Source organism: Haliaeetus albicilla, chromosome Z, assembly GCF_947461875.1.
Source record: "Haliaeetus albicilla chromosome Z, bHalAlb1.1, whole genome shotgun sequence".
In the NCBI taxonomy this organism is placed as follows: domain Eukaryota; kingdom Metazoa; phylum Chordata; class Aves; order Accipitriformes; family Accipitridae; genus Haliaeetus; species Haliaeetus albicilla.
In genome coordinates, this window is record NC_091516.1 from 22892812 (window position 1) to 22918318 (window position 25507).

General features: G+C 43.2%; 1 protein-coding gene across 2 annotated transcripts; it reads left to right on the top strand.

The window, feature by feature from the left end:
- Window positions 1–300: 300 nt before the first annotated feature.
- Window positions 301–23671, top strand: SNAPC3 (small nuclear RNA activating complex polypeptide 3). Of its 2 annotated transcripts, XM_069775815.1 has the most exons (9): window positions 307–669; window positions 8098–8175; window positions 9414–9498; window positions 11379–11483; window positions 12012–12161; window positions 18244–18326; window positions 19644–19808; window positions 20869–20976; window positions 22773–23671. In XM_069775815.1, exons 1-9 carry the CDS (start codon window positions 431–433, stop codon window positions 22918–22920), a joined length of 1161 nt encoding a protein of 386 aa, XP_069631916.1. In that variant the 5' UTR covers window positions 307–430; the 3' UTR covers window positions 22921–23671. The 2 variants fall into 2 exon arrangements, with proteins under 2 accessions (XP_069631917.1, XP_069631916.1); XM_069775816.1 differs by lacking the exon at window positions 12012–12161 and having other exon boundaries at window positions 301–669.
- Window positions 23672–25507: the final 1836 nt, after the last annotated feature.

Below are 25507 nucleotides of genomic sequence, written 5' to 3' on the forward strand. Positions count from 1 at the left end.
GCCGGAGCTGCTCTGCAGCCGCTCGCCCCCCTCCGTTCGCCGCCCTTCTGCCCGGCGCGGCTGCCCGCGGCCTGCCAGGCCCGCCGCCCGCCCCCAGCGCCCCGTCCCTCCCCTCGCCGCCGCAGACGCCGGCCGCGCCGTCTGCTGGGGCGGCAGCCTTCCCGCCCCGCCTCCCCCTCAGATCGGCCGGCAGGCACCGACACCGCCCCAGCCAGCGGCGGGCGGGCGGGAGAGCGGCGTTCCTGCCGGCCTGCCTGCAGCCGGCCTGCCGGCAGCCTCCCTCCCGGCCGAGAGCCGGGCCCCGCCGCTCCCCGCGCCCGCCCCCAGGGCCGCGGCGCCCGAGGCGCCCGTGACGCCTTTTGGCGGCGGCCGGTGACGGTCGTCGCGGCGGACTACAGGCCCCAGCGGGCCGCGCGCGGGCCCGGCGGCCATGGCGGCGGCGGAGGCGGCGGGGCCCGCGGCCGCGCCCGACTACGAGGCGGCGGAGCTGTACACCCGCGTCTTCCGCGTGGGCGCCCTCGGCCGCTGCTGGCGGCAGCAGCTGGGGCCGCCCGACCTCTCGCTGGCGGCGGCGGCGGAGCTGGGCGGCGCGGCGGAGGAGCTGGGCGGCGCGGCGGCGGAGCTGGGCTGCGCGGCGGAGACGGTGGCTGAGCTGCGGGCGGTGTGCAGGTGGCCGCGGGGCCGGCGGCGGGCGAGGGAGGGGCGGCCCGACCAGAGGCCGGGGCCGCCGCCGGGGCCGCGGGGCGGGCGTGAGGGCCGGGGGCCCGCCTGACGCTGCTCAGCCGCGGGAAGGGCTTGAAACCAGCGGCTTTCTCCAGGCGGGCTCTTGCGGCCCCGGTGCCGGCGGGAAGCTTGCGGCCCCGCTCGGCGCTGGTGCGGGGGAGGCCGCCCCGGGCCGGGGGCGGCGGGTGCTGTCGCTCAGGCGCTGCACCGGCTCCTGACGAGAGGCGGGAGGTGGTCGGGCAACACCGCCTCTGAAGAGCCTTCTCCGGGCCTCTGCCGCCTGGGTTGGTTTTTTTTTTATCTGCCGCGGAGAAGGCACACGTAGCTTTTCGAGAGGGTAGCGCTCCACTGGCGGAAACTTTACGTTACGGCCTCGAGTCCGTGAGCAAACAGTGCAGCGCTTAAGGAGTTACTGAAGTGAACACTGAGAAACGTATTACTCGTTAGGTGGGTAAAACGTGCGAACGTCGAACGTGTACATGGTTTTTGGAGGCACTAGTTGCAGAACGAAAGGCATACTTTATAGGAAGAAAAAGAGCCAGGCATCTGTTTGTGTTAACATCATCTAGATGAGTTCAGGTAGCTGGCAACAAACATCAACTGTTGGGCTTCTCTGGGCCCTTACCTCTACTAACCGTTTCTGTCAGGGCGAATTCAAAGCTATGCAGTCCTTTTTTGTGCAGGGGATAGTGCTGTTTGAGCAAGCAGCGTGGGTGGCCCTAGGGTCGGGAAAGAAAAAATGTTCTCTTGTTTTGCCCTTGCAACTTCACTGGTATTTGTGGACCAGTGAATTGCAAACTAGTGTTGGAAGAAGAAGAGAACCATCTAGGGGTTGAAGCAGTGGGATCTAACGTGCTAGAGCGGGACAGCTTTCAGGTCGTGTGAATAGTGAGAGTCGTCTCTCACCTGTAGAAGAGGCCTGGTTTCAGGCAGTAATTCCTGCAGAAGGCATCACAGTTGATTTGTCTGCAGCTGGTCAGTGAGGAAGACATGCCAGAGTCCTGTTGCTGTCTGTATAGCTTTCTGCAAGTTCTGTCCTTCAGTTATTGTTTCCTCAAAGGCACAGAAGTATTTACAAGCTATTTCAAATGCAAGATGGAGGTTGTTCACTTTCATGCACTGAATAGAATGAACATAGTCTCAGAAGTGACGTAGAAGGCATAATTTGGTAAATGTAGTTAGAATTGCACTATATATTGAACTTTTCCTGAAGGCTTTTCCTTCAGTGCCCTGCATGCAAGATGCATATAAAAAAATGCAGGTGGTGTGTCATGAGCATGTCCTTCTAATGTTTTCAGAGTTACACCCAAAATTATGGGGATAAGCCGACAGCAAAAAATAGTATTAGCAACATTGTTTGAGATAAAGTCATTAACTGGACAAAGTCAGTTTGATAATTATTGTTTGTTTAAATGATGATGGTACCTCGGAGGAAGGAGGAAGATAGGAACATTTGTTGCTTTAGTAAAAGGCAAAAAGGAGCAAACAGAGAATAGGAATAGGAGCACGGAGTTCAATGTCTGAGCCAAAATATACCTGCATGAGTGTTGTGTGTAATAGTGAGAACTTAGTAAGCCATTCAGAAGTCAAGACTTTTAGGGGCATGGTTAATCAGGAAGAAATCAACACTTACTTGAATTATACCTTGCTTGCCTTGCCAGCAGAGAAGTTGCCCGGTATTCTCGCTTTTTCTGATGCTGGCTTATCTAAAACAATGCTTTACTTCAGCTGTCATAGTTCTGGTGACTAGGATAATTTTCTACCATTACTAGGCTTAGTAAAAATAGAGGCTGATGTTAGTTAGTATTAAGAACAGTTCATGTATTCTGGTGTGGCAGCAACTGTGGAATTATTCTGTAAGCTTTCCCAGTGCAGATGTAGTCTCTGATTGCACCTATGCTGTGGCTTATTCTTTGCAGTGACCCTGTTGCTTGAGCCTGTCTATTGCTATTTTCACTTGCATTCCAAGCAGATTTTCTACGCTTTGTTTATTTTTCTCCTCATTAATTCTGCTTTTTCTTCTGTTCTGCTTTCTTCAATCTATGACTGCTACATTTCATCTGCTGTCTGCATTTGCTGGTGATACAGAGCAGTGCTGTCTGTTTGCTGCTGAGTGTACTGTGAAAAGGTTTGGGAAAGAAAAAAAGGACAGGCAGTCTGTGAGGGGGAGAGAACAGATCATCTGGCAGCAGCTTGTTGGCTTTGCAGGAGAATGAAGATAAACCTGCACATCCTGGTGTGACCTTTCTCCTGTGCAGGCTGGAAATCCCAATCCCTAATCTCCATGTGCTTTTGCTTTTAAATTAAATAGTCCTAGCCTCTTGAGTCTCTCCTTAACATTGGCCAACCTCAAATCGCTACCTCTGATCACTTTCACTCGCCTGCTCTGAGCTGTTTGTATTTCTCTCTTGAGAAGAGATGAAAACACTGGACTACACCAAGATCTGTTCTATGGTGTCTTGGGGTCACATTTATTATTGGTGTAAATACAGTTTTCTAGGCACTGAATGAACACATCCTGGATATAAACACAGATTTTTCTGACTGAACTACTTGTAAGGGAACTTCTGGCAAGTTAAGGAGGTTTTCTTTAGGTGGAAAAGAGATGGGAAGGTGTGGATACTCCTCTTATATTCGTTTTTAAAGTAGTAATAGGTTGAGAGAATCTTTCATAGACTCAGGATGAAGTTTTTCAATACCCATAGTTAAATCTTTTTCAGAATATCGTGACTTAGTGTACATTTAAGTATTCTTGACAATTTAGAGTCTTCTGATGAGTAGAAATGGTATAACGTTTAAATGCTGTTTAACTCTTTGTGCATCTTGGTGTGTTGTGGTTGTTTGTTTTTTTTTTTTTTTTATCTTTTTCTTCTATTTTCTTCCTGTAATACATTCCTGCAAACAGAATGCAGGAAAAAAAATTCTGTCTTCACTCACTTGAATTTGACTCGCTAAGAACGCTTTGCATATTGCTCAAGTTGTATGCAGACAATCGTTACAGAGAACACTTGGGTTTTCATTGGATTTTGAACAGGTATAAAATGGTGTCCTTAGCTAGGAGATTCCATCAGTGGTTCTCTTAAATAACCAAGGTTTCAGGAGGGTAAAGTTTTAAGTTTCATTCAAATGCCTTAGCGGTCTGTGAGCAAAGAGTTTTACCTTGGGATTCGTCATTGGTGTTTGAGCGGTTGAAGTGCTTGAATGTTGGAGATGCTAAGTGATGGTACTCTGTTTTGCCTTCTGAGTGATTTGTTCTGTATGTGTAAGGCGGGCTAAGACTCAAATCAATGTGGATTTTAGGTAGGTCAAGGGAGGTGAGGCTTACAGGTACCTTATTCCCCTTCAGCCCTAATTCACCTTCTTGTTTTATTAGAAGGGGTAGTTGTAAATATCTCTAGGGACGTGTTATAAAGCTGTATTAAGCTAGCGTTATCGTCTTAACGTATTAGTATTTAGTGTCTTGTAGTATTAGTGTCTCAAAGGTGATGAAAGTACTGCCCTTAAAATATATGCAATATGAACAGTAATACAAACACTGTATCTGCTTATTACGAAAATATCAGAGAAAATACTAAAGCATCTTCTGATTTCTAAAACTGAGAAAGCTCGTTGTGCTGCCAGAATATTCTGAGAAAAGTAAAGTCACAGTGATTAAAGGCTTCACTGATAGTCTGTTTCCATGTACAAATTTCCACAGACTTGCCTTTGGCCTTTTTATTTCTAGCCACATTAAAACATCTTTCTAGGGGACATAAATTTCATATAACACTTTGCATGCTTTTTTCAAGTGAGACCTTCAATTATTGTTCCTTGTCACTCTCCTACAGTTCACCTCGGTGTTTCTTAAACACTATGGCCAGTGTTTTCCCCTCTACCGTAACTGAATGCACTGACTGTATTTGTTTTGCGTGCAGGGAGTTTTGTGTGTGGGGACACGGTGGAATCCCATGCTTGGGGCTGTCAGGAGTGAGGTATGCCCAGTGCAAACTTTGTATTGCCTGCACTTTCATCTGTTAGGTGTATGACACTGACTACTTAGCCTTAATTTCTGGAGGGATTAACATATACTTTCCATTTGTAAAGCCTGGTTTCCTGGGGACCTTGGACCAAGTATTTGTGATGTGGTTCCACTGGCTGCAGTGGAGTTACCCAGGAGGAGCTCCAGTGTGGCCTGTGTAAAAGGCCATACAGGACAGCCTTTCAAAGCTTCTGTGCATGTGATACAATGACATATGTCATGAATTATTAGGCTGATTCAAAATACCGGCAAAAGTACTCTGCGGGTAACATTCTGTTAGAAATTTTCTGACTTTCCAGGAGTGAGAAATGGCAGTATCTGGGCTTGCAATGGTCCATGGAACTTGTCAGGGATTCAGTGGCCGTTTCTCTTTGCACTAGCTACCTTTCTGTCCTTACAAGGAAAAAAGAGGAAGCAGCTTACATGCCTGCTATTTTATACCATGTCTGATTGGAGCTGTCTTCTGGGGAATGTTAGCTTTTTTCCTGCAGCAGGCAATTAATTAGTGGGCATGATGTGGATACCACAGCCAGAGATCGCTGGCCTAGAGCCATGGGAGGGAAGGAAAGCACAGGTATTGTTGATAAATTCTGACATTGTATGTATGCATAGAAGGGGAATGGGAAACTGTCACCTTTGATGCAGGTGAAGCTTCAAAATGGTAGGTAATAGACATTTTCAGATCCTGCAAATAATGTGTGTGGTGTTCAAAGAACAAAATAACACAGTCATTTCTTCAAAATGGCAGGTCTTCAAAGGGCTTGGGGCTTTCTGGTGAATGGGGTCCCTGATCCATGTGCAGGAAGACTTAGATAAATAGTCTGGTCATGCTGGTGGGATGCCAGTTCTACAGAAGGATCAGTTGTGAGTTGCTTTACCTGACAGGGGCTATACATTACTTCATTGTGTGGGCTGTTCGTAACACTAATCTATGCTGAATGGAGAACAGCCGTATCTAAAAGGCTAATGCTTGTTCTGTGTTCTCCAAAGTGCTGTTTTCCTTTGTGTTATTTAAATTGCTGTTCCTCAGCAGTGGTTCAGTGGTTCAGTCTGCACTTGATACAGGACTCAGTTGTCTCTGCCTCCACTTCCTCAAGTGGGAATCTAAGGATAAGGTTGATTCTGTTTCCAAGAGTTTGTAACTAATTGCTGCATAGTTTCTTTTGAAATGGTGCTTCTGAAGGAACCGCATTTTCTCAGTAACTTAAAAATAATGATTTTCTGTTTGGGATGAAATCTGGAAGACGGGAAAGTTAAAACTCTTTGTGTACTGCTGCATTGTAAGAAACTAACTAAACAATAGTAAATTCAAATTATCTTCAATCCAGTGTGAGTTTATTGGGTTGTTAGAACTAGGCTGTCTACCCACACCCAAAATTTTGTCTCTGACTTTTGCTTATTGTCAGCTGATGCCAGTTGATTCCAGACTTCTATTTCTCAATTACTGTATATTTCTGTACAGTTCCACTCTAAAGGCTTATTCATTACTGCAGTGATAGTGTTACCTAGCTCAGTGTTGTTGACATGAGGAACATTATAAGATTATAATGAAAAATAATATAATCAAATCATAAATTATATCAAGAATAAATGATATGCTCCAAATTTTTTTCCTGGACTTTACCAGTGGTTTGTTTGTCCTGTAAAGAGATGGGTTTGTGCAAGAGTTTGCTGGGATTCAAACTGCACGTGGACTTAGGCAGTGGTATAAGCCCTGCCTTTATATAGTCTGCAAACACCAGAGAGACAAAAGAGATAAAGTCTGATTCAAAGCGGGTGATACTTCTCTGTTTTAAATAATATTTTCTTGGACTATTTTTAAGTTGGATAAAATTATTTTGTGATTATACAAAATTATTACTGTCTTTGAGTCAGCATTATTCTGTATGTTTCTGAAAAGGTAGTTGATACTATTGTAGTGTCTAATCTGAAGCCTTCAGGTGGATCATTTGGTCTGTTTGTGGAATGGCATGGGTGAACCTTATGTTAGAAAACTGGCAGGGGAGCAGAATACGGTATGCCACAGGATTAATTTTTTTTTGTGGCATGTTTATGAGAAATTCCATCCTCATTTATGTTATGAAAACCAAACGTTTCTATGATCAGTTTAAATCATTGCTGCAGCCAAAAGCAGTTCCACTTTTCCTTCCCAAGTCCTGCAGTGATTTGCACTGCAGCAAAAAACTATGGTTAGCTATACTTTGGATTCTGTGCAAACACAAGCAGAGTGAGGGTGGAAGGGGTCTCAGGATGGAAGGAAGGATACAAGGAAGAATGGACCTGTCACTTCTGGCAGGAGTGTTGTCTTATTCCCACTGAAAGAAATGTGGCATGAACTGACGCCATAATACAGCAATGACAGCTTGTGTAAATGTGGCTTGCCTGTGTTCGTACCTGGGTGGGGGTGGGTGGGTGTTAGCTTTACCATACAGGCTGAGGTTGATGATGCCTTTTGGTTCAATCTATTTTACCATATATCATTAGAAAAGGTGGATGAGATTTGAAAAAGTCAGGTGGCATTTTTAGTTCATAAGAAGTATTGGACACACGTTTTGAATGGGGCTTGTTAAACCTGTGTAGGCAACTGTGCTCCGTGAGGCAGAATGCAAAGTAAAGGTAAAATTTACCCAGTCTCTGTGAAAACCAGATATAAATTCCAGGACTCTTTGTCTTCTGGTTCTTTATCTTAACAACCATACTGCCCTTTTGGCCTGATTTGGGCCTTAGAAGTGTCCTGGTTTCAGCTGGGATAGAGTTAATTGTCTTCCTCGTTGCTGGTACAGTGTTATGTTTTGAGTTCAGTATGCGAAGAATGTTGATAACACACTGGTGTTTTCAGATGTTGCTAAGTAATGTTTAGACTGAAGTCAAGGATTTTTCAGCTTCTCATGCCCAGCCAGCGAGAAAGCTGGAGGGGCACGAGAAGCTGGCACAGGACACAGCCAGGGCACCTGACCCAAACTGGCCAACGGGGTATTCCATACCATGGGACATCATGTCTAGTATATAAACTGGGGGCAGTGGGGGATCACCAGTCCGGGACTAGCTGGGTGTTGATTGGTGGGTGGTGAGCAATTGCGTTGTGCATTATTTGTACATTCCAATCCTTTTATTATTGCTGTTGTCATTTTATTAGTGTTATCATTATTATTAGTAGTTTCTTCTTTTCTGTTCTATTAAACCGTTCTGATTTCAAGCTGCAAGTTTTACTTCTTTTTCTGATTTTTCTCCCCCATCCCACTAGGTGGGGGGGGAAGTAAGTGAGCGGCTGCGTGGTGCTTAGTTGCTGGCTGGGGTTAAACCATAATGAGTAAGTATGAAAAAATGTATAATAGTTATTTTCTTTATTGTCCTAGCATTGATATGTTAATGTCTTCTGATAAAGAAAAGGACCCAGATGTTATTCCTGAAGATAGCAGTCTGCTAACTCTTCGGTATGTCGTTACAGTACACTCACAGTATCCTGATATGGGGTGGGGTGGAAAACAAGCACAAAAGCATGGCTGGCTGCTGTTCCCTTTCCAGGCAATGGTGTACTTTCTGAAACAGTGTCCAGAAATACTCTAAGGGCAGAAACACCAGCTTACAATAGGATAATTGGTATGATCCTTCTGCTTGCATGTTACTTAGGAATTTTTTTTATTAAGATATACAGAATATGCCGTCTTTCTTATTGGAAGAACTTCAGGTTTCTGGGTAGACCTGAACTAGTGCCTAAGTTTGGAGCATGCAGAGGACTTCTCATAATTATGTGCAGGAGGTTTCTCCAAAGCCTTGTGAAAAAAAGCTGGAGCTCTTGCCTCTAGTAAGCCACAGTCACATTGTAACAGCCAAAGTGGAAGTACTGAAGTTGTAGCCAGATACCGCTTTACCTGAATCCACTCTTTACAGAATTCATTGATAATACTGGTGCGTTCCAGAGGTTGAGCAATGCATGTTAATTTTCTATGAGTTGGTGAACTTTGAACTCATACTTGACCAGTTCAGGCCTTTGCTGTACTTGAATTTCGGTTTGCGTAGTGCTAATGCAAAGAAATCAGTTAAGGTTGTGATCAGTGTTAAGTCTGGCTGTTACTGAACACCTTCAGGAAGGTCTGGAGGGTAAATAGACTTGTCATGGAAATTGAAAAAGGGTTTGGTGTTCGTGCAGTGGTTAAATACATGTATTTTAGTAGATATTCTATGTATGATATTCTTTCTTCTACAAATGATACTGAATTTTTTTTAGGAAAGTATTTATGTCATGCGGTTGAGAATATTTGTGGGTTTTTTCTTGTTTTCTGCTTGAGCATGAATTGAGTTTGTCTGAAGTGGGAGTGATAGTTGAAACAGCTTCCTCAAAGGTAGCAAAGTGTTCTTTCTAGGAGAGCCTCTTTAGACAATGTTTTGCTGTTTTTTCTTGTAAGTGTAAAACTGCCACAAAACCCCTGTAATTTGCACTTGAGGGGAGAGAAAAACACAAGCTGAAATCCCCAAGTGGGCCTGTGTACTCCCAGGTTTTATGGGAGTCAGGAGACAAGAGTATTGTAAGTTAGTCTGTCGTACTAAGACAGGCAGAAATCCTGCTCTTTGAAAGCTGCACTGTAGTAGCTTGTATCATTTAAAAATATACCTAGAGATTCTGCATGGAAGTTGTTGGAACAAAATTTTGTCCTGTGTTCCTGCCCCTCAGAATTAGAAAGAAGGCATTAGAGAGGAGAGAAGAAACAATTATTGTGGATCGAGCTTGCAGACAAGAAACTCTTGCCTATGAGATGGTAAGTTCCCTGTCATCTTGTAAGATTTCAAGACAGTTCAGCACATGCAAAAGCCAGCTTCTTGCTGCTTTTTTTTTCATCACTATGAATCTCTGTACACTGTAAATGTTTGCAGGTAGGAGTTTGCAGGTAATGATAAAGATTAAAGACATTTTTAAGACAGATAGGACAGGAACTCTGCTCTTACAGTCTGTTAGTAGCAAATGTAGTATGGAGGAACTCCAGCTCATTACTGCTCTATGACTGCTTTTATTTGATTGCTACTAAAGCATTGTGTAGGGGATCAAGTTTCACATGTGAACTCACTGTAGAGCTGGACAAAATGCAAAATGTTTTTCTCCTGGAGTCCTGTGTTGGAATCTAAGCTTTAATGTGTAAATGATTGTGAGCTAGTTTCTGTAGGGCTGAAGGAAGAAGACAGTAGGAGCATGGTGGCAGTAAGTTCCTAATTCTGGGCTTTGTAACCCAAGTTTCTCAGCCATTTTGAGCTGTCAGGAACCAGGAGTGTAGTGATCAGCCCTTCAAAAGCCATCTTGGAATTCCTTTAACTATGCTTAGTACCTCTTTTTTAAAGATTTCATTGCAACCATCAAAGTCCTCAACAGGAAAACTTAAGTTCTTAAATTTTGCAGTGCTGGAGTCCATGGCTTGAACAAGTAGGCCATGAACTACTGTAAAAAGTAGGGATAGAAGTGTAGTGAGGAAGGAGCCTCAATTGTCACTATTAGATATTTCTTCCCCTTGAGGTTTCCTGGTCTGTCATGAGTGATCTTGTTTCAACTGTCCAGAGGCCCAGGCACATGATGTAAACATCATGTATCAGCTGAGATGCAACAACTGTGTTGGGATGTTGGCCTAGGGCATATCTGAGAAAATATTTGCAGTATCTTCATAAAGGGTTTCAGTGAGTGGTGTCTTAACTTCTGTTTCTGCAGAATGAGCATGTTGTCAGTTACTACATCCTTTAAGGAAGCTGTGGTAACTGGTTTGTGTGTCAGAGCTGGTTGGGGCCACAGTGTCCTAGAACAGGGTGAGAGCAATAAGAAATGTGAGTTTGGAATGTGTCGCGTGAAGAAAGGAGATGCAAGGGATAGAGCACAAGTATCTTTGGCAGCAGTACACGCTCCTGTTACTAAATCTGAAGAAAACTTTGTGCTGGTGGGAAGTGTTTTTACAGTCAGTATTCTCTCTTGATTTGTTGAAAAAGGAGGAAACTGATGGTCACAGAAAAGTGCCCTCCCTCATTCTGACAGCTGGGCTATGTCTTAAACACAGTCTTGGATGGAAATGCGGAAATGCTTTCACTTCTTTTCGAAAATGTAGTGTGGCAAGGGCAGTGCTGGATTTTGGGTTTGGATTTTGAAGAACTGGGGACCTCCAGCTATGTCAAGCTTCCCTAATAAGAAGAAGTGTTGCACTAATTTTTGTTTTCATATACCTCGTGCTATGGCTAGTTTCTAGGTCAGTCTGTCTCAAGTTGAGGGTTGCGATCCTCCTTTACATGTGAAAGCATTCAAAGAGCATTTCAAAGCATTAAGTGATGGAAGTTGGTAGCAGCTGGATTCCGTGAGGGCAGAGTGGCAGCAGGCTTTAAATCCTTTATGTAGGTCCTCTCAGTAGCCAAGGAGTAGCCAGCTATCTCGTAACTGCTGAAAGCACCTCAGTTTCTCCAGAGCTGAGGAATGAAGGAAAATGCTTGAAATCTGTAATTACAGCAGTTTCTCACCTCTCCGTCTTGGAGAAAGTAGGCTGTTACCAATTCAGAAGGCTACACAGTCAAAAATTGAGTTACAGTTAGAACAGCATTTCTCAGACGTTCATCTAGGGGCTATGATATATAAGTGGTTGCCAATATAATCTCTCTCTCTCTCTTTCTCCAGGAGTCACATGCAATTGGAAAGAGGCCAGACAATCCAACAGATCTAGTTGAAGAGGGAGAACTACTTTTAACTCTGAACATCTACTATCCTGTCATATTTCAGAAGGTTGGTACTAAATTCTCTAGGTTGTTTTCTGATGTTTCTTCCCTGCTGAGGTAATATCTTGCTCTCCTAAGCAATTAAAATCAGTGAGTCCACTGTGGGAGTGTGGCAAACCTTTCAACTGTGGTAACTTTGTAAGGCTTTTTCAGAATCTGGTTTTCATTCCATTAGTGGTTTACAGAAGGAAATTTTTTACAATAATTACTCAGTAGTTAATTGATTTCACAGAAAGTTAAAAATCTGAAACTAAATATATGAAAACTGAAGTACTCTTTCTGGATTTGGGATAAGTGTGCTCAGACTTTCTATTTTCCCTGCACTTTCCAGTGGGGAATGTGACTTTTGAGTTTCTGAATAAAACTAGTAAATGGCAGCCTTAGGAAAGGCTGAGGCAAGATGCTCTTTAAAATCTTGTATGGAGAGGTCATGTGCCATACGGTGCCATTAATGACCTGAAGTTGTCAACTGAAGAGCAGTACTGATGCTGGCAAGCGATTTTTATTTTAAGCATGTATGCTGTTTTCTTCATAGCATAAAGATCACAAACCGTATCAGACAGTGCTTGTACTGGGCAGCCAGAAGCTCACCGAGCTGAGAGACTCAATTTCCTGTGTCAGTGACCTCCAGATAGGTGGTGAGTTCAGCAGTCAGACCGATCAAGCACCAGAGCACATCAGCAAGGTAAAACCTTCTATGTGGAACCCTCTACATGTATAGGAACTTTGAAAACATAGGAGGAGAGAGGGAGGCAGAGGGTTTTTTTAATTGTTTTTTCTTCAGCACTAAATTCAGCAGCATCAGTTCTGCTTGTGGGTTGCACTGCAAGTAAATACTTCCTGGTGGCACTACCAAGCTGACCTGTTTTGTGCAATGTCAAGAAAAACATCATTAATGCTACCGCTGGAAGTAGTAACACTGGCAGTGAGTTCTTGCATAGGTGTATTGCCATGGACTGATTTTACTTTGAGCTATGTTCTACAGGACCAAAGGTAATAGCAAGCTAAATGTGGACCACCCCCCTCTGAATTTACATGCTTTGGTGTTTGCAACTGGGTGCTGATCAAAAGTAGGAATGAAGATTATTCCCCTCTCCCACAATTGCCAGGTGTTCTCTGAGGAGGTGCAAAAGGGTTCAATAAAGAAGTACTCTATTTGAAAATACTGAAATTGCATCATTTTGATATTGTATCACATATAATATGTATCATATCACAGAATGGTTGAGGTTGGAAGGGACCTCTGGGGGACATCTGGTCCAACCTCCCTGCTCAAGCAAGGCCACCTACAGCCAGTTGTCCGGGACCATGTCCAGACGGCTTTTGGATATCTCCAAGGATGGAGATTCCATAACCTCCTTGGGCAACCTGTGCCAGTGCTCTGTCACCCTCACAGTGAAAATTCTGATGTTCAGAGGGAACCTCCTGTGTTTCAGTTGGTGCCCTTTGCCTTTTGTCCTGTCACTGGGCACCACTGAAAAGAGCCTAGCTTCATTTTCTTTGCACCCTCCCTAGAGGTATTTGTGTATGTTAATAAGATCCCCCCTGAACCTTCTCTTTGCCAGGCTGAACAGTTCCATCTCTCAGCTTCTCCTCACAGGAGAGATGGTCCAGTCTCTTCATCTTCATGGCCCTTGTGGGACTCTCTCTCCAGCATGTCCAGGTCTCTCTTGTACTGAGGAGCTCAGAACTGGACACAGGATACCACATGTGGCCTTGGTAGTGCTGAGCAGGAAGGATCACCTCTCAACCTGCTGGCAATCCTTCGTCTAACACAGTACAGGATTCCATTTGCCTTCTTTGCAGCAAGGCACATTGCTGGCTCATGGTCAACTTGGTGCCCACCAGGACCCCCAGTTTCTTTTCTGCCAAGTTGCTTTCCAGCTGAGGGGCTCCCAGTGTTACTGTAAGTCAGCACTTCAGAAACTCTAAGACTCAATTTTAGAGTTTTAGAAAGCAGGCATTCTTTATTGCAGCACTGGGTACACAGGGGATTGCTCCACCTGTTGTGTACACCAATTCCTTCAACAGTTGAGATTATATACAAAATGGATATACATATTCATGATTTTTCCTGGAAATAATTAACATATTCATCTGAATTCTGGGAACTCATTAATATATGTAAATGTCCTTGGCACAGGCGCACTCGAGATCTTTGGTGGTCTTCAGGGGTCCTCTGGTGGTCTTCGATAGTCTTCCTCACTTGTCTGCTAGTTCACCCTCTCCTAGCGATTCTGCGCAGTGGGACACTTTACAAGTTTTGGTACAACTTATTCTAAAGAATGTTCATTAGTAACTCTAATACTTATCTTTTCTTGATTTTCATTCTTTTAACACAAGCCACATTGACGCTTTTAAGCTAAATTATCTAAAAAGGGCCTAAGGTTCTCATCTTCCCAGGGAATTGCAAGGTCGACCAAAAGCAATTTCCTCTGGTATGTTAGACATTTTGCAACATACAGGTTTTCTTATCCACTACTAGTCAGCATAACAAGGCCACTCTATTCTCCTCGCAACACAAGATGTAAAGCATCTTGTATCACCAGCACATAGTGGTGGATGGGGTTGTTCTCCCCAGGTGCAGGACCTTGCACTTCTCCTTGTTGAACTTCATGAAGTTCCTGTTGGCGCATTTTTCCAGCCTGTCAATGTCCTTCTGGGTGGCAGCATGATCATCTGGTACATCAGCCGCTCCTCTCAGTTTTGTGTCAGCGGCAAACTTGCTGAAGGTACGTTCTGCCTCATCATCCAGATCATTAAGATATTAAACAGAACTGGACCCTGTATTGACCCTTGGAGTACTCTGCTAGTTACTGGCCTCCAACTAGGCTGATTATCACACTTGGGGCCCCGCTGTTCCACCAATATTATATGTTAATAATATGGTATATTATCAACATAATATCAATCAAATAATATACGATATACAATCTGAGAGAAACCAGAGGATGTTATATATTTGTATACGTAACAGTGAAAAGATGGCACATTCTTGTTTAAGGAGACAGAAAGACATCCCAGATATTAGTCCTTTCATTTATGTGAAGTAAATAGAAGAGTCTTTCTACCACTAGCTAGTAAAGGACTAGCTGATTAGTACTGAGACCAGAGAGTTGAGACTCTGCTCCTGGGCCTGCAGAAGAGTTATGTGAAGCTGCCATGGCCTCAACAGGGCTGAGGTTAGGCTACATCACATCAACAATTTCCCCAAAGTAAGTGCATGCCACCATGCCTCGCCTTCCAGCAGGAGTTGTTAATGAGTGGTGTGCATTCATTCCATTTGTTTGTTTTCCTCAAGCGTGATTGTGAACTTGCAACTTGCATTGAAGTATAGGCTCAGTGCGTGGTAAGTCTTCACAGTAAAATTCACATGTTGCTTCAGCAGACAGGTAATCAGCCATCAGGGGGTTAGAATTTTCTTTCAGTTTAGGAAGGAAGTGGCACCATGACCTGCCAGAAATATGTTAGCTTTTCCAAATAGAGAAGATAACTTCTGACTAATTTAAGGATCTTAAGAGACTGATTTAAATCAGAGTGGTGCTCTGAGAGTCTGCAGGAAAGGCTGTGTAAATAAATTAGCTGTTGATGACAGCTTTCGCTTCTCTTGAAGTGCAGTTTGAGTACATGGGCTCAGTGAAAGCATCAACTTGCTGCTCTTATTGGTTAAGTAAACAAGTGTAGCTTGTCAGCTGATACAGAGAGAATGAGAGAGACTTCTGGGATTTTACTGGTGTAAATAGGCCTCACTTCTTTCATTGCTGCTACTTCTGGGTTTTGTGATTTTATTCTTTGCTTTTTCTTCATTGGGCAGTGATTAATGGGATGAAATTTAACAAGTTTAAATGCTGGATTCTGCACCTGGGACAGAGTAACGCCAGGCACAGATACAAACTGGGAGAGGAGTGGCTGGAGATCAGCCCTGCAGAAAGGGATCTGGAGGTGCTGGTTGACAGCAGGCTCAACATGAGTCAGCAGTGTGCCCTGGCAGCCAAGAGGGCAAACTGCATCCTGGGGTACATCAAACACAGCATAACCAGCTGGTCAAAGGAGGTGATTATCCCACTGTATTTAGTGTTGGTGCAGCCTCACCTTGAGTACTGTGTGCAGTTCTGGGCCCCACAATTTGAGAAGGATGTGAAGGTTCTTGAATGCATCGAGAGGAGGGCAACGAAGTTGGTGAAAGGGCTGGAAGGCATGTCCTGTGAGGAGCCCTGAGGACTTTGGGTTTGTCTGGTTTGGAGAAAAGGAGGCTGAGGGGTGACCTCATTGCTCTCTGCAGCTTCTTGAGGAGGGGAGGTGGAGAAGGAGCTGCCGATCTCTTCTCCCTGGGATCCAGTGATAGGACGTGTGGGAATCGTTCAAAGCTGTGTCAAGCGAGATTCAGGCTGGACATTAGGAAGCATTTCCTTACTGAGAGGGTGGTCAAACACTGGAACAGCCTTCCTAGAGAGGTGGTCAAAGCCCCAAGCCTGTACATGTTTAAGAAGCGTTTGGGCAATGCCCTTAATAACATGCTTTAACTGTTGGTCAGTCCTGAAGTGGCCAGGCAGTTGGACTAGATGATCGTTGTAGGTCGCCTCCAACTGAAATACTCTGTTCTATTCTGTGCCTTATTTGGTTTGGTTTGTTCTTTTGGTAAGCAAACACCTTAGTCAAACCAACATCCACGGGAGAGAACTGGGCAATATTGAGTTATTTTATGCCACATATATGGCTACTTTTAACAAGGATCATGGATCTTTTATGTGGTTACTACTACTGTTGGGTTTCCCTGGAGAAACAATAGGGCATCCCTCCTTGCAAACTGAAGGATAATGCAAAGTCTGGGAGGAAGCAATGTTTGGGTCATACCTCTGGACAGCATTAATCAGGAAAGACCTGACTCAGAGTCCCAAGAAGTTTATAACAGTGGCTCCCTTGGCCTTCTGTTCACTATGACAGACAGCTGTTTTCTGAAGTTTGGAGCAGCTTTAAAGGACTGGCTGTTTCAGAACTGTGACTCACAGAAGCTGGTAAGGAGTTGCCAGAGCATGGCAGTACTTAACAGTTTGTGGTTAGAGAGCCAGGGAGGGTGACAGTAACAGAGCTGAAACAAATTGTGAGAATGTAAAACATTCCTACCACTGTGCCTTCATGCAGGTCATCTCCAGTTATGAGTCCCATCTCTGGCCCCAGTGTCTGCCATTTCCTGTCTTTTGATGCCTTAGAGTTAGTTAATAGCTCAGAGAGACCTCTGGGCACAAAGGAACATTCATTCTCTGTTAATAAAGACACATTAAGAATGGTCTGAGGATCCAGAGTACCTAGTTGTCCACAGTTTTCCCATTTGATTCTTATTTAGTCTGCTTGTGCCGCTGTACCCAGCCTGTAAAATCATTGGTGTTCACTTCTTGTCTTTCACTCTTTCTCAGCCTTTTCTTTTCCACTGTAAGCTCTTGCAGGTCAGAGGCTGCCTCTCGCCAGACATGTAAAAAGTTCATCAGGATTCTGTGACTTAATGAGCAGTGAGCAACTCCCAAGTTACAGAATTGGAGTGAGCTGGTCACCATGTTAACCATGGAAAGGAACCAAGCTCCTTGCTCCTTGAAGTTACCTTCCCCAGTCATTATGTCTGACCTGCCTGCACATGCATCTGTTGATGAATAAACATAACCTTCACTTAACTGAGAGCTGTGATATAGTGTAATTAGAGATGTAAAGGTTGGGACCACTTCAGTATGGTAAAACTATGTGTTGATGCATATTGGAGACATTCTTTATCAAAATGCTCTTAAGGCCCATCAATGAAGGATTCCTTGCAGTTTTCTGTATACTTGAAGAAAACACAGGATTTAAATAGGCTTTGTACAGTATCTGAATGCCAGTGTATAATTGCCGATAAAGGTTTTTGCTGAAATGTCACGAAACACTGCTTTTCTTAAAACTGCAGTTGAAAATACAGAAAAAATTGTATGCTGTAACTTAACAGGTCAACTGTGTATGTATACAGGGTATCTTAGCATCACTTGTATGTGTTGTAGCTGTGCACAGTTGCATATACAGCATATGCAGAATGGCTCCCTGAGCAGCAGTCAGTACGGAAGTGTTCCACTCTGCAGCGGTTTGAGAAGGTTTAATCTATGTCCTTTAACCTCTCCTCACTTCCAGTAATGAATCCTGTGCAAGGTAGCTGACCTGTTTTCCCCAGCCTAGGATAGACTTGCATGTTAGCTGTATTGCTCTTGAAACAAAGGTGATTTGGGGGGGGGTATTTTTTTTCTTCAGCAAAATGTAATAAAGTACCTGAAAAATATGGTTCCCTGCTTGCTGTGGGTTTTTGATCTGAGGCATCTCCCTGCTTTAAGGTTCACTGCAGAAGGCTGTCTCCTGCTTCTTGTAACTGTTTCTTAAGCCCTGCACATGTCTTGTGATCAGTTTGAAAATATACACTGCTATCTGGCCTCAGTCTTTAAGGAGTTATAGTATAAACCAAAACAACACCCTCTTATATGGCAGAAACAACTTGGAAGAGGACAATGTAAAGGTAAAAAAGTTACGTGGGTAATAAAGCACAACCTTTCCTGGTCGTCTTCTCTCTGCTAAAGCTACTTGTTCATATAAAGGCTATTTTGACAGCAACAACAGAAGATGGAGCTTATGGGAAACAGATACCTTGTTTAGATACCTACAGTGCTTGTTTTTTGACATGTTCTTGTTTAAGGTGTTTAATCTCTCATAACACTAATGCAGACTAATCTCTCTTTCTTTCTCCGTCTCTCTCTCAGGATCTCTACAAGTCTGCTTTCTTTTATTTTGAAGGCATCTTTTATAATGATAAAAGATACCCAGAGTGCAGAGATCTGAGCAGGTACAGTATTTGTAGATGTTGATGAAGGAAAACATTAAGGGACAGGAAATTTATTTCATTTTGGTTATGATTTCTGGTATTCTGAAGACTGGAACGTCTAGCGTATGAAGCTAGAATGGGCTTTTCTTACTATCTTTTCATGTTGTATTGTCTTTTACATAGACATTTAACTTTACTTGCTCTACGTACTCCTTCTGCTCACTTCCCTTCTGACAAGGGGATGAATGCATTTTTTTTCCCCCATAAATCCTGTTTTGCTCCGTTGGATGGGATTGCTGTGGAAGGTGCCAGGTGCCAGTCTGTACTGGCTTTTTAAGTGCGCTCCCTGACCACCAAAAGACTTGCCTGCGAGGTAGAAGATGGGTCAGAAAGACAACAAGCTCAGCTGTGTGAAGTCAGTTGTTCTGCTCAGTCTTGAAAATATACTGAATGCCTTCATGGTAGAGTCAACAAGGAGACTGTGTGACTGTTGGGAAAAGAAATCTGAGATAACATTGCCAAGAGTCTCAGGAATCTCTTGTTTGGAACTATAGCTCACACTGGTTGAGCACAAGTCATACTATACATAGTAGTTCATTTTAAGGAAGTATGGGTTTGCTGACACACTAGTGAGGTTTAGGAGATCAAGATGTTAAAATGGATGGTATGGAAGAGCTGTGAGTTTGGACTCTCTTCTTGTCACACCAGACTTGTCAGAGAAGTTCATTATTTTGCTCCTTTTCTTTCTGTCCATGAGCAACAGCGATCTTTGTGGAAGGGCTTGTGATAACATAAGCAGTCTGTAGAAGTGAGATGCCTTGTATGTAGGAGTATGCTGAAAAGCCAAGAAATAATTGCACCAGTGGCTGGTGCCCTTCCAGTGCTAGATTTTGGAAGTGTAACTGTGCAGTTGTCAGCTTTGTGTTTCTCCTTGGCAAAAACAAGAAAACCCTTTTTAATACTTTAAAGCAAAGTTATTGACCAAGGGAGCAAAAATGGCCTGCTGGTAACTTGAATTACTGGAATGCTGAGAAGTGTGCTGCAAACAACTTGACCTCGATGGGTGCCATCAGGAGCATATGCTCTGACTAGAACTCCTTGGGAAGCTGCCTGGTGGGGATTTAAAGGGAGGTGTTCCACAAGAACAGTGCACAGTTCTCTGGGGTTGTGGTATTGCTGTGAAATTACCTTAAGTTATTACAAAATATTGTGAGCTGTTTTGATTTCCATCTTTTTAACTGTGTCCCGATGAAAAGTTTTGCATGTCCCCCAAGGCCTTCCTTTTCTGTGCATTCACCGTTTATAGCATTGCTTTGCTGATGACCTTTCTGTTTTCAGAACAATTATTGAGTGGTCAGAATCTCATGACAGAGGCTATGGAAATCTTCAGTCTGTTAAAATGGAGGACTACACATTTAATGATTTGTCCCTGAAAATTGGCTTTCCATACCTTTTCTGCCACCAAGGGAACTGTGAGCACATCATTATCATCACAGATGTAAGGTAAGTTACTGCTGTTTGGGAGTCCTTCGGCAGTTGAAAGCAAGCTTTCTGTGGACAAACTTCAGATGTTAAATGCTGAATATTTGTTAGACTAACTTTAAGATTATTCTGCTGCCTTCTGCAGGGCTTATTTAAGATTTTATTCCATATACATGTGACTAGCTCTGCAAGGAAGAAAGTAATCTCCCTTGCATTTTTTTCTTTTTTACATAATTTGTCTGCATAAAAAGAATGCTTTCTAACTAGCATGGCATGACTATGGTGTGGGAGGAATGGCACCCACTGTGAAGAGTTCATTTCTGTGCAGGGCCAATGTGTGGCTGATTTATATACTGGTTCTGGAGCACCAGAGAGCAGAATGCTGTTAATGGCTCTGCCTGGAGTCAGCTGGTCTTGTTAGTTTAGACTTGATGCTGAGGGGCAGGCACTGAAAAGAAGACAAGACGAGTGGAAAGAGTGGGTTGAGGTGGATAAGCAAGGGAGAGAAGGAGGAGGTGATAGTGACTGTGAGGTGGCAACCACATCAACAGTAGAACTATTGTGTATACTCTGCTCAGTGCATAATTGGTAGAGAGAGCATTCCTCTGATTGTCTGTAGTGGGTGACAGATCGTTTTCCGTTCCCAGAAGCCTGATGTACCTAAGCATTGTTAATAAATGGTGCCTCCCAAGAGGAATACAACCCAGAGAAAGGCAAAGATGTTGCAAGTAGGTGATCTCAGGATTTTGAGCCTCTGAACATCCACCTGGTGATGTTTTTGCCTGTTAGTCTATGTAGGCGATAAAAGCTTTGAAAAGACCATCTAAAGTAGATGGTCTGAAGACTTCTGAGTTACTATGTAACCTGAATTTACTCCTGACCATAAAATCCATGGATGGTGCCACTAGCAGTCTATCTTCAGGTCTTCATCTGTGTTAAGAAATGCTGAACAGAAGTTTAGTCATAGTTTACACAGGAATTTAAATCATGCCTTATTTTCAGTGTCCATGCTTACGTTCAGATAAATTTCAGTGTGGCTGAGTCTTTATTGTATTTTATGTATTTATTTATTTCCCTCAAGGCTCATTCATCATGATGACTGCCTGGACAGGAACCTCTATCCCTTGCTAATAAAGAAACACTGGTTATGTACCAGAAAATGCTTTGTGTGCAAAATGTATACAGCCAGGTACGCTACATTCTCAATCCTTTTAAGTTGTCTTCTTAAATAAGTCTTTCTAGGTGCTGCTACTAACTTAAAAAAAAAAAAAATCAAGGCTCTGTATGTATTTGATAAGGTGTGTGAATAATCTTCATGCAAGTGTTCCGAAATCTTACTCTTCAGGCAGTTGTCCTGTCCCTACCCAGGAAAAGGCCTCCTGCAGGTAGCGTTCATTTGGAGGTGATGATTCAGGATGATCAAAAGAACTGAAATGATGAAGAGGTTAATTATTTGGCTCAGGTTCTTTTGCATACGTAGAGCTTGGCTTTTGATCAATTACTTTTGAAAATCCTACTTTTGGGGGAAAGCGCTGCATTTTTTCCCTGTGACAAGACATGTGATTCAAATTCATTTGCCAGAGAGCGTACAGAGCTTTCATTAAATCTAGCATCTAAGCAGAGGGAAGTACGGATCTGTCCAACTTTAATAGAGTAAAATCTATAGATTTTTAAAAGGCATGTAGCTTTCCCCACAGGTAAACTCCTAACCTCTACATGAAAACTCTGTGCTGTGCAGCTGTACTTGAAGGAACCTTTTTTCCACACAGATTTTCTGCAGTTAAGAGAGCAGAATGTGAATTTGGTGTTCTTTATACACTTTAGTCCTGTTTACTTAGACATGAGAAGGCCTTTCAATAGACACAGTAGAAATTTCTCTAAAGGAGTTCTATCGGCTAGGCTGGACTCCCTGATTTTATACGTCTGAATGATTTATTTACAGAAACACCCACTGCCCTTTATTTTTTCCCCCAGGGCAGCTTACACTCTCAGCCTCAGTTTGACACAGCAGCTGTGTCCTTGTTATCTTGCTTGTTTGGCCTTAAGACTTCCCTGGAATCAGGCAAAGAGCCAATTCCCCTTGTGATGGGAGCCCATCTTAGTGTTCCTAGTGGAGCCCCTAGGATACCTTCAGAAGTGGCTGTAATCTGTGAGGCATTTGGCCATAAGGGGAGGTGGAGCCAAAGGGTCAATATGGGGGAAAGATGGGATGGGGAGGGCATTACCAGGGGTGATGTAAATGCATTAAATTAAAACCAGGATTAAGCACTAAGCTTAGGTGGGGAGATGCTAAACCATGGATAGCAGAGCTGCTTTGGCTGGCTGTCCTGCATGTTCTAATCTGTGCAGATAGCATCTTTAATCACCAGAGGCCTTGAGCTGTCATGGCCTCTTGAGTGCTACCATAAATTAATTGCTCAGTGACATGGCAGGCCCTCCTTGTACTGACAGCTGTGTTCATGTTAACTTCAGTGCTTGCTGGAGTGTGCAGCAATCCTTTCCTGGTCTTGTCTGCATCATCCAGGCCCTTCTTTTAGACTCATAAATGGATTTCATTATTACTCAGAGTGGTTTGGGTCAGTCACACGCCTGCTCTTTATCACAGTTTCTTATCTTAAGGGAAAACAGATTTATCTTTTATGACTTAAATGGCCATAGGGTGGACAGAAGATTTTTTTGGGGGGGGGGTGGTGTTGGGCACGGGGCGGGGGGGGGAAGTTTGCACTGTACCAGCTACACAGGTTTGAGGAGTTCCTCAGGAAATGCTGTAGCAGTGCAAGATAGCAGCTAGGGTTGATGCTAAATGGGTGTGGAGTTTGGAAAACAGCTGTATGGTTAGGGTGGGATATATGCAATATGGATAGTGCCTGGTCAGTGTAACATTATTACTGATGTTTGTTGCTGCCATCCCCAACTCTGAGTGTTGAGATGTTTGTCACAAATGTGTTGGACTCGTGGAAAACACTTGTATTTTGTAACCTGCAGGTGGGTAACCAACAAAGACAGTCTGGCACCAGAGGATCCTTGTTTCTTCTGTGATGTTTGTTTTCGGATGCTCCATTATGATGTGGAAGGCAATAAACTGGGGGAGTTTCTTGCATATCCTTATGTCGATCCTGGGATTTTCAACTGAAACTGACATGAGCCAGAATGAATTCAATGAACTACATTGGTGAATCTGTTGCTCTGGCTGTTAAAACCACCAGACAGCTTGAGTTTTGAGTGTATTGCTGGGTTTTGGGTTAGGCTTTTAATCCTCTCCTCTGAGGTGGAAGGAGCCCTCTGCACCTGAAATCCTTCTGGTGTGCTTTTCTGAGTAAGTAAGTATGATTTTAGTAAGTTAGCATGGAAAAATATGCTCAGACATCTACTGTAATCAGTTACATTTTTTAGCAGTACAGTAGTTTGGAGACTATGGACTCTATAAAAATATGGATGTTTAAAGAGAGAATACCTTGCAAAGCAGCTGTGATTTTGAGAAGTATTGTGCATCCAGTGCTCTGTTAACCTCAAAGGATGAGAAGGTCTTTGGGCATCTTACCTTGAAAACTCTGAACAAAGGTGGATAGCACTGAATTTGTAGGGAGGAGAATGCTTTGAGTGAGAAGCTCATAGTGCCTGTTAACTTCCAAGGTCTTTCCTGCAAACGGGGGTGCTAGCAGCTGTCAGGTACTGCTGTCCTTGTGTTCTGACTCTGAGGACTGATTAAGTGAAGAGTAATGTACATTTCACTGATCAAATTGCAGTCTGCCTTTCAAATAACTTCAACTGTTTACAGTGCGTACAGTTTTAACTGCTCATAAAGTAGTGTTCATTGTACACTTTTTTAGTATCATTGTTATTGTAAATTTTGTTGTTTTTTATTAAAACATGACCAATTTGTACTTGCTAGTCTGATGTTGAAACTCTCCTTGCCAAGACAGAATATACTTGTCTAGTGCCTTTCTTTTTAAAGTTGCCTGGAATTCGGAGTATTTTAGTGGAGATCTTTGCTGTTTAGGAATATTAGTAGTGCTGACTGCTTTTCTTTTGAAAGCTTCAGCTAGTTCTCAAAAAAAAGGCTGGTTCTTATTGGTGTTAAGGACAGCTGACTCTGATAACCTCCATACAGAAATGTATTTGACAAATCAAAGTCTGTTCAGGTCCTGTGGCCACAGATTCTGCAAGTGCTTACTTGATTATCTTAGATGTCTTGAAACAATAGTGTCTTAAGTGTTTGCAGGACTTCATCACTTATCGGACTGCTTTCTGGTGGTCATGTGAATATAAATCTGTGCTTTTTTTAGGACAAAAAAAAGGTGATTTTTTTCTTTTTTTTTGTCTTGTAAGTCAGCCAGCTGTTGGCCTGTGTATGTTGAAAACAGAGTAATGAACCCAAGCACTTGTAACAGCAGGTGGTGATAGCTCTGCTAACCTTCAGGGATCTGCAGGAGTGCCCTCCCCACCACAGCTGTCACCAGTTAACCTGCTGGGGCTGGACTGCTTTGTGGTGCTGTTGCAGCTACTTTAAAGATCCCCTGCAATACAGCTCTGGTTGCAGCTTCAGTATTTGCCTCCAAAGTTGCTACTCTTCATCTTTCCCCAACCTCCTCCTCTTTCAGCTGTCTCCTGCTAACATACGGGCTTCTCTTCAGTATTGGAACTGGGATCATGCAGACAGCTGGCATAATTTCTAAAGATACTGCTTGCTTGTTTGATGGCTTCTTATGCTGAATTCCAAGGCGGCAATCAGTAGGTTTTTTGTGGTTTGGTTTTTTTTTCCTTTCTTTAGCAGTAGGGAGAAGGGAGTGGCCAAAATGTGAATTTATTCTTTCATTAAACTAATTCTGCCTTGGTATGCTATCTTTCACCCAACCCATTTACCTTCTTTCCAGTAAAAAGTTATGGTCAAATATATTTTGAAATTGCTGTCCCTGCAGATTAAGCCATGTTGCTAGGGCCAGTCCCGGTACTTCCAGTAAGGCAAAGAGAAGCTGGCCACAATCCCGGTGTGGGAGTTGGGTGCATCCTGCGTGTAACTACGAGAGAGAAGAACTTCTATTAGAAACTGCTGTTTGTGTGTTCTGGTCCTGTTTCATATTGACTGATGCAACTTAAATGACAAATGGAACAAAAAGTTTACACTAAATCATGGTTTTTAAAGATACTTTACCTCCCAGGAGCTGTGACAGGACCACTGGGTCTGGTCCCAATTTAACGTCTTTCTGAATGAGTCCTCTGAGTGAAATCCAGCATTGCACCCAGCTGCCCATTCATGTTTAAACTTCTATGACACCTGCTGGGTAGTTGTGTTTTGGCTACTTGTTAAATGCTGTTAGTGTTTCAGTGATCAAAACTTCCAAGCAGGTTTATTACTTCATGATGAAAAATGAGAAAATAATTTTTTCAATAATCCCTTGTCTGTGTGATTGGTATTTATGTCTTTTTTTTTTTGGTCTTTTCTTTTTTTTTTTTAAGCAAGACAATCAGCATTTTTATCTTATAAATCCCTTGTTATAATAAACTGGATATAAGGGTATGGAACTTGGAGATGATTTATTATATTTAAATGAAAATTTAAGGGCCCTGCCTGCTGACATGTGAAGAATTCTGTCTGTCCTTACTGGGGGGAAGCCAAAAAGGCTGGAGTATTAAAAACTGTAGTTCAATCTATTGAATCTAAAAAGCATTGACCTGAATCTGTGGTTGGCTTTTTGCTTTGATCTTTTTAAATACTTAGT